The following is a 10000-nucleotide window of genomic DNA, read 5'->3' as shown; positions in this document are numbered from 1 at the left end:
AGTACTGTAATTGCAGTTAATAATGACTGGGCAGGTGAGTGGGAATATTTGCAGGAATATTTGAATGTCCCTGTCTTTTGTGGATCTTAGCTGAGGCAAACATCTCATTTAAGGCATGTTTCTTTTCAATGTTGTTATCCAATAGGGCTTGAAGAGAAGTGTTATCCAATAGGGCTTTGAAGAGAAGTGTTATCCAATAGGGCTTTGAAGAGAAGCAGTATCCAATAGGGCTTGAAGAGAAGTGTTATCCAATAGGGCTTTGAAGAGAGGTGTTATCCAATAGGGCTTTGAAGAGAAGCTGTATCCAATAGGGCTTCGAAGATAAGTGTTATCCAATAGGGCTTGAAGAGAAGTGTTATCCAATAGGGCTTGTGAACGTGATGTCAGGTGACATCACAAAGCCTCCGTCTGTAGAGGACAACTCCGGTTGACAGGCAGATTTCTGGAATAAAAGATGGTTTGGAATTCTTGTTATGTGGAAAAGCTGCGACAGAAAATCTCACAACCATCATGTGAGAAACCATAACTAACCCTTCTTCTTTCCATCCATAACTCAACAAATCAATGTTTGAGGTCAACAAGTACCAAACAGGGGTTCTTATGTATAACGTAATTGGTCTTCCTTCATCTTTACCTAACTTCTTTCAACGTTATTTTGAGTTTAATTCTCATTATCATGCACATCTCACAAGAAGAAATAATGACTTACGCATTCCTTTCTGTAGGACCTCTGTTGCCAAATTCCCATTTGTTTATCAAGGTGCAGTGATGATGTGGAATGATATACAAAATCTAACAGAAACATGTTCCAATCCACTTTAAATACATTTAAAAGCCAGCTTAAAAAAGAACTACAGATCCTGTAGTCTGTAGTATCCATGTGTATTTGTGAGTAGTCTTTTTTTCCCAACATTTTCGGTGTAGTTATCCTATATAGGTTTAAGAGGGGAGGTCGCTTATAAGCCCTTGGCTTGGGCTTTTTGACCATTCCTGCCCATTTTAACTGTTATTATTTTACTTCTTTTATTCCAGAATGTACGTTTGTAAGTGCAAATAACAATAAACAAAAACAAATCAATGTGAGTAGCCCGCCAACGACTGCTCCCCGTAGCAACGCACGCCGACCGCCTGACTCCCCTCCCGCGTCCCACGGCCCTGTTAGCCCACGGCTGGACTATAGCGTTTGCCTCCTCTCTCCTCCGCAGGTGTACCAAGTCTTGGCGAGCAACATGGGAGACGAGATCAGTGAAGAGACCCTGACCTCCCTCGGCAGCCAGAGCTCCGGTATATCCACCGGGCAGCTCACCGCGGCGTCCGCCAGCGTCCTCAACAGCTCCCTGCACATCCTCAGTGCCGTGACGACCTGGAACCGAGGCCAGGCCATGGCTATCATCCAAACCCTGATGGGTTCTGGGATGTTTAAGGTAAGCTGGGTTGTAAAGTGTGTGTGTGGGGGGGGGGGGATTCAGGGACAATCTGGATCACAGTACGGTCCGATCGGGACTCTCTATTCTCACACCATTTCGCCGTTGGCTGAAATGACCATACCAGTCGAATTTTGACTTCTCGCAATTACCAGAGATCGCCCCTTGTCTTTATTAAATTTTAAAAGTTAAAGAAGCAAGCTTGTGACCGGAAAAGGTTGCCGGTTCGATCCCCTGAACCCCGCATGAAAGATCTGGACGGGGGAAGTGATTTGTGAAAGTGATTAACCCTCTCCTGTCCATCGATACCGACCGCTGAAGTGCTCTTGAGCAAGGCACTTAAGTGGTTGTACTGGGCCGCTCCAGTACTGGGCAGTGTTTGTAGGTGTATACGGTGTGTGTTTTAGCTGATATCAGCTTACCTCGCTAAACGCCATTCAAACTGCCACTGATGGGGTGGAAAATACCACCATGGGATTTGAAAGATGTTTGAAATTTGCTAGTTCATATGTAACTCAACCTTCTGAAAACCAATATTTTTTTATTTAGCCACACTCTACTAGAAGCCCCGCAGGTCAAACTTCTGCAGTGCGTTTGTTTTGGTCTGCCGGTTGCTTCCTGGTTGCTGCGCGAATTTTTATGTAGTGGAGTAATAACCTACAGTAACGTTAGAAAAATGGTTTCACAAGGGTAAATTATGGAGCATATTTTCAACCCAGTGTGAAAGGTAGTAGGTACCAAAACATACACTTTTTTGGCAAGGTACACCTTCAGTCATCAGTTTGATCTCTCTCTCTCTCTCTCTCTCTCTCTCTCTCTCTCTCTCTATCTCTCCCCCCCCCCCCAGTTCAACAATGCAGCGTCACTGCTAAGGCTCGGTTATCTGGTGATGGGCATTCCCGTGGCAGCGATGGGCAGCATCAGTGGCGCTCACCTCCTCACGGCGTCCCAGACTCCTTTGTTCGTGACACAGATGATGGCGGCCTCACAAGTCGTCCAGCAGACGTTTGTCATCCAGGTACAGTATAGTCAGAGTTGCAGGGTTTGTACATTCATAGGGTTTGAAGTAGTTGTCTTTTACCAGGCAACACACCACATTGCTCCCACGAATGACACCAATAGCTTCTTGTCCACAGTCACACATGAGACGAGCCAATCATTTCCAATAATTAATAATATAATGTTATATAACCTCTGATGGAGTATATAATGACCATAATAATAATATAATGTTATATAACCTCTGATGAAGTATATAATGACCATAATAATAATAATATAATGTATATATAACTTTCTATACTATAGTATTGACGCCGCCTCTTCTCTCCCTCCCACTATAGATTATATCAGTGAACTCCAGCGCTGAGTCCATCATCCAGAACGTCCCAGACGAGCTGGCCACCCAGATCCCCCGCAACCTGCTGCAGGGCTTCAGCCTCGCCTCCGTCACCACACTCAACAAGAAGCAGTGGAGACGAGAGCAGGTACACAGTGACGCACACACACACACACACACACACACACACGCACACGCACACACACACGCACACACACACACACATAGAAACACACACATACAGTACACACATAAACACACGCACACACATAAACACTCATACACATAAACATGCATACACACTCATACACGTGAACACACACACACAGAAGGCACAGAAGTATAATTGCATTTTTTTTTTTTTTATATATTTTTTTTTTTTGCACAAATCTCTCCAACATTCCAAACATCTCTTTCCACATCATCATATTCAATTTCCAGGATTTGTCTTTTTCTTTTTTGTAAGAACATACAAAACATGTAAAGGACTCATACAAATACATTAATAACTGACATGGAAAATAAAAAAAGACTTACGAAAAAAGAAACATACTATACTATACATTATGCGTATACATCCCTGATATATATACCTTGCATGTAGACCGAACTACCTTCGAGCAGGTATGTGCTGCATCCTCTATCGGGATGCCACCCTTCTCCATATTGCATGTGAGAGAAAGCGCCCCAGACATATGCAGTTGTGCATGATAACATGCATGCACGCATGTCTCCGACACATGTATGTGGGTACGTGTATCACGTAAGCATGTGTACATGCCTCATATGTGTGTGTGTGCATCTTCCTGGTATGTGACTGTACTCCTATCTCTTGTGTGTGTTTCGTATCCATGTGTGCCTCTGCCCCCTATGTGAGTGTATATCTCAGATGTGTATATATATATGTGCGTCTCAGCTACGTATGTGTGTGTCTCCTATATACATGTGTATCCCCCTTATGTGTCAGTGAAAGCTTATATTTCAACTGTGTATATGTAGGTATGTGTATGCCTATCTCCTATAAATGAGTATGTGCATGTATGTGTGCCCCTGACGTGTATACCTTATCCTTGTGTATATGAGTGTGTGTAAACCTATTATGTACACATATGAATATGTGTATCCTAGATACTTGTATGCGGCTATACCTGCGCACATGTGAGTGTGGTAGAGACAGTGACCGTTCCATAGACACACCATCCGGACATAAAATATATGTACATATATACACAATACATTATAAAGCACAGGTACCATCAGATCAAATCCCCTTTTTCATATTCATCCTTGATAATATTGTAATCCCATCTTAATCATTTGTCCCCAGACCGTTCAGTCAGGTGTAGAAAACTGTCCCATACCTCAGCGAAAATATCCTCTCTCCCTGCGACTCTATACGTCACCCTTTCATATGATGCTGTCCGGAACATTAGTTCCATCCATTCTTTAAAAGTAATATCAACAGGTGATTTCCAATGTCGTAATGCAATTCTACATCCTGATATCATGGCCATTCTATACCACATTCCCCGGTATTTAGGCAGTTTAATCCCTTTCGGTACTATACCCAAAACACATGCCATTGGGGCGTTATTTATCTTCACATTCAAGACCTTACTTAGGAATATCACAATTTGATCCCACATTTTCCGGACCTTCTCACATTCGTACAACATGTGCAGTAAAGTGCCTGTCTCCTTCTCACATCTCCAGCAGATGTCACTGTCCCTTAATTTCAGTCTGGCCAGTTTACTAGGCGTCCAATAGCTTCTGTTCAACACTTTGTAAAAAATAAGTTGTGATTGCGCCTCCCTAGAGAATTTACTGCATTTGGACACCAGTTTCTCCCACATTTCCTCAGTAATATCCTCACGTACATCGTTCTCCCAGCTCAATCTCAGACCCGCCAACTTGGGTGCATTGTATTCTCTTATAACATCATAAAATCTTGACGCACCGCCTTTCCTACGCCATCCTTTATAGAATATTTCTTGAATTGCAGTAATCGGGCCACACTTTGGTCCTCCTATTGATGACGATATACAATGTCTAATCTGTAGGAATTTATAAAAGTTTTTATTATCTATATCAAAATCCTCTTTAATATCCTCAAAAGGCAAGACCCCATCCTCCCCGGCTATATCCCCTAGTACATGTATCCCCCTTTTAATCCAATCGTCCCATATGACTGATTTCTTACCAATCTTTAGTTTCTTATTATACCATATAGAGGCTCTCGTAGTTAAATAGACGAGTGATTCAGTTTGGAGAGCTGGGAGAGCGAGAATGCATAGTGATACCAGTCTAGTTTAGGCAGGGATAAGCTGCCATTTTCCTTTGCTGCATACATTTTGGCCCGTCCAAATAGCGGCCTTTTGCCCCCCCACAGATAAACATTAATGACTTTGTCATACTGTTTGAGTAATTGGGTCGGGAGAGTCAGCGGCAACATATATAGGATATAATTTAATTTGGGAGCCAATATCATTTTTACTAGGTTTATCTTTCCCAGGAGGGACATATTCATTTTGGCCCAATTCTGGGTCAGAGCACTAATGTGTTCGATTATAGGGGCAATATTGGTTTGCATCAACTCTTTCAGACCTGGGATCAGCTTTATTCCTAGGTATATCAACCCTGACGGCATCCATCTGTATTGCCACCCCCTTCTGATATCAGGGGGACAACATTTAGAGAGAGGCATTGCTTCTGACTTGCTCCAGTTGATTGTGTACCCAGATATTTCGGAGAAGGACTCGATAATAGTTCCAATGACCCCAGCTGCTGTTCGGGGATTGCTGGATACCAATAAGATATCGTCCGCATACAAAAATAATTGATGTTCTACCTGTCCCGCTATTATCCCCTTGATGTCCTGATTAGTCCTTAGTGCGATAGCAAGTGGTTCGAGGAAGAGCGCAAACATTTGGGGAGAAAGCGGAGAACCTTGTCTCGTCCCCCGCCCTAGGTTAAAGGGCGAGGATACGATCCCGTTGGTCAATACTGATGTCATCGGATTTGTGTATAACAGTTTTACCCACCCGGTAAACGATGGTCCGAACCCGAAGCGCTCTAGTGTGTGAAATAAGAATGCAAATTCCACCTTATCAAAGGCCTTTTCGGCATCCAATGAGAAGACCACTGTAGGTTCTATATCATTCCTGACCTTCCACATTATGTGTAGGAGTCTGCGGATATTATCAGCTGAGTTTCTCCCCTTCACAAAGCCCACTTGATCTGAATGCACCAGAGTTGGTAATACATCTTCTATTCTATTCGCAAGTATCTTTGCCAATACTTTTTCTTCCAAATTGCTCAGGGATATAGGTCTATAGCTTCCACAGCATTGAGGGTCTTTGCCCTTTTTCTGTAGTAATGTAATAGTGGCAGATCTCAAGCTAGTGGGCAAGCCCCCCTTTAACAATGAATCCTCATATACTTTTAATAGTCTCGGAGCGATTATATCACTGAATTGTTTGTAGAAATCGGGAGTAAACCCGTCGTCTCCTGGTGCTTTACCCAATTTAAGGCTGTTGATTGCCGCGTGTATTTCTTCTATCGAGACCCCCCCCTCCATTGATTTTACCTGTTGTTTCGATAATGACGGTAATTTGATTTTGTCGAAGAACGCGTCCATTTTTAGCTGATCCACCGCCTTCTGTGGGGTATACAAGTCCTGGTAGAAGCACCTGAAAACATTATTAATTTCCTTTTTGTCTGTAATGATCTTGTCATCTTTATTACGAATCGAGGATATAATATTTTGATTATGCATTTGTTTAACCCGATTCGCTAGTATTTTACCCGCTCTCTCCCCTTGTTCATAATATCTTTGGTTGGTCCTAAATAACGCATATTCAGCCTTCTTTTGATATATGTTGTTCAATTCGTATTTGGATTTGCTTAGGTTTCTCCACGTTTCTGGGTCTGGCCTCTGACTGTGCTGTTTCGAGAGTATTTTAATTTCCTCATCTAACGCTGTCATTTTTTGTTTCTCTGCCCTTTTTAGTATCGCACCGTATTGTATGAGTCGTCCTCTCATGTAAGCTTTACATGTGTCCCACATTATGCCACTATCATCTATTGACCCTTCATTAAGTTCCCAAAATTCCTTAAATATAGTTCTAATGTACGCACATGATCCTTCATCATTTAACATCAGGTTATTGAATCGCCATCTCCGAGATCGTTGCCCTTCTTCCATGGATGTGATCACTAAATCAACCGGAGCATGGTCAGATATTACAATGTTTCCTATCCCAGTACTCGCCACCTGTTCTACCAGTGCGCTAGAGATCAGGAAATAATCTATTCTAGAGTATGAGGAATGCGGGTGAGAGTAAAACGTGTAGTCTCTTTCTTGTGGGTTCATAACCCTCCAAATATCCACTAGACCCAATTCCTCTATCAGAACACCAACCGCCAGTCTCCCTGTGTTGTCAGCGGTCCTGGGTTGATACGATCTGTCCATCAAGGTGTTTCCAACCAAGTTGAAGTCCCCCCCTATGATTACGTTGCTATTCCCTATTTTCCTGACCACCTCACATACCTCATGGAAAAAGTCTGAGGATGACCCGTTGGGCGCATATATATTAGCTAAAGTAGTCCTCTGTCCCTCTAAATCAGCATCCAGTATAACCCATCTTCCCTCATCATGTGAGAAACTATTGTGCACCTTTAGGTCTAAGTTTTTTCTCACCAATATTGCCACCCCCCTCTTCCTAGAAGAGAACGTACTATAGTATATTTGTCCCACCCAATCCCTTTTAAGCTTGGCCGACTCCTCCTCATCCAGGTGCGATTCCTGAATTAGTGCAATATCTGTCTTTTTTTGTTTCAAGAACGTCAATATCTTTTTCCTCTTAATGGGATGATGACATCCGTCTATATTCCACGATATTATTTTAATCAGCCCCATATTCCTCGTAATGCATCTCCCCTGTGCAATCCAGGACGTATTCTAGTGCCTGAGACTGTGAAGATATATATATACAATAGTATAGCATACAATGAAATAAAAAAGAACATATAAAAAAGACATAAATACATTCCCCCCCCCACATTTACCCAAGCTACGTTCGATATGACCCCAGATAGAACAGTCGTACCGAGTGTGAGATCGATACTCACCCATGCACCTCGGTCCCCCTCGACTAACAGAGGAGTGCACAGGGGCGGACCTAGCCCATTTGGTGCCCTAGGCGAGATTCACCACTGTATTTTTTTTTTGTATTTTTTTTTGTATTATTATTATTATTATTTTTTTTTGCTTTTTTCTTCATAGTTCTCTAACGTTAGTCTTTCTTTCCTCAACGTTCAATTCTATAACCACTTGACCGATACCCATCAATGCACAGCGCTCTAGCATGTTCTGACTGTGAACACCTAAAGCTGAGGCTCAGACCGACCGACCGTTTTAGATTTTTGGCTCATTTTCCCTTATGTTAGAATTTGTTTAATGTAAAAATAATGGTTGCAGATATAGAGGGGGGCGCCAAAACTGCACAAAAAAAAAAAAAAAAAAAAAAAAAAATGTAATCTATATACAGTGCGATCAATTCAACTGAACTTGACAAAACGGTAACGTTTCCAACAATTAACATTTGTATATCTCTCAGATATATATTGGTATATTGTAACTTCTATGACATAGCCATAATGGCCTGTGGTTCATTTCGTTATATTTTTCCTGTATCCATCCGGGATATTTCCCCTCCCACAGTTTTATCATATTCTCCTATCTATTGCCCTCTATTCTCATTACAAATTTTTTTTTTTTTTTTTTTTTATCCCCTTTTTTTTATCCCCTTTTTTTTTTGTCTTTTCTTTTATATACATATTGGCATTTTGTGATGTTATTTATTCTATGACGATGCCCCCGTGACTTATCTGTATCCATGCGCTTCATGAACTTTATCTCAATTGTCCGCCTCCGACTGTCCCCGTCTGAATCCCTGTAGTTTCTCCCGGTATCCGTGATGACCATTGCCCTGCTGTGTGGGGCGTTCAGTCCCCGTCGCCTGCATGTCGTCCCCCGGTCCCCGTTTTCTTCCCACTGTCTGCCAGGTAGACAGCCGCATTATCTCCTTTCGGTCCGGGTCGGTAGTCGGGTTCACCACGGTGATCTTGAATCCACGTTTTGCCATATCCGTCGCCGCCTCCGCCGCGCTCTGGTACAGGCGGGTGCCATCCTCGTAGAATACCCTCATCTTCGCTGGATACGGTGTCTGGAACTTGAGATTCTTCTCCTTCATTATTCTCTTGGCCTCGGCATATTCTCCTCGCTTCTTCAGTATTTCAGTGGGGAAGTCATGGTCGACATAGAAGCGATCGTTGCCACATGAGACGTTCTTCTTCTGCCATGTTCGGCGTATTATCTCTTCCTTCATTTTGTAACTCCCAAACTTAACCACGATTGACCGTGGCTTCAGCTGTGGGTTGTTAGGCCTTGGGGCCAGTGCCCGGTGTGCTCGTTCGATACGAAGGTCCATGTCATGAGGCAGTCCGAGTGCGTCCTTAAACAAGCCGTCTAGAAATCCATGCATGTCTTTTCCCTCTTTCTCCTCCGGGATACCATACACCCGCAGGTTCTCTCTCCTCGTTCTGCCCTCTTGGTCGAGCAGTTTAGCCTCCATGTCGGCCTGCCTCTGTATCAGTTTTTTTATTAAAACCGTCGCCGCATCAAGCACATTTTCATTTTCTCCGATTCTCCCCTCCGTTTCACCGAGCCTGTCGTTCATTTTGTTCATGTCATTCCTTATCTCCCGAAACTGACGCTCATTGTCTTTTCTGAAGTCTTTGAGCTTGTTGTATATGTTCAACAGCGTGGCTTCTTGTTCACAGTCATCGTCGCCATCTTTTCCTCCCGTTACTTCGTCATTCTCTGCCATTCCGTCGTCCTTTTCAGTTGTAATCGTGGTCGCCCTACGTCTCGTGATAGCCCCTTCTGTCATCCCTATTAAATATATACCCTGGTGTTGTTAATAAATGTTTCCCGGGGCTAACTCATTTTGCTGTCGGGGAGCTCGCGAGTTAAGCAGCCATGTTCTTCCGCGGTCAGACCGGAAGTCAGTATAATTGCATTTTAAGGTGTACCATTGTGGATGTGAAAAGGAAGGTGTTTTCTTGTGTGTTTTTTGTTTTACAATACTGTTTCTTTACAATACTTCTGAAATGTTTATTTTATTTAATCCAATAGATATATATATATATAATGCACATTTCAGCAGCATTTGAA

At 42.7% G+C, this 10000-nt stretch overlaps 1 protein-coding gene across 2 annotated transcripts in view; it reads left to right on the top strand.

Annotated features, from left to right (window-relative positions):
• mslnb (mesothelin b) overlaps positions 1–10000 on the top strand; it is a 321296-nt gene that overhangs the window by 100258 nt on the left and 211038 nt on the right. For both annotated transcript variants that reach the window (XM_084318707.1, XM_084318706.1), the window contains exons 71-73: positions 1206–1424; positions 2272–2442; positions 2768–2911. In XM_084318707.1, the coding sequence (XP_084174833.1) occupies positions 1206–1424; positions 2272–2442; positions 2768–2911 (534 nt within the window). The remainder of the gene's footprint in view (positions 1–1205; positions 1425–2271; positions 2443–2767; positions 2912–10000) is intronic.

Source organism: Notolepis coatsorum (assembly GCF_963971535.1).
Source record: "Notolepis coatsorum genome assembly, chromosome: 7".
In the NCBI taxonomy this organism is placed as follows: domain Eukaryota; kingdom Metazoa; phylum Chordata; class Actinopteri; order Aulopiformes; family Paralepididae; genus Notolepis; species Notolepis coatsorum.
The sequence above is the reverse complement of the archived record's forward strand: the minus strand, read 5'-3'. Positions and strand labels throughout refer to the sequence as shown.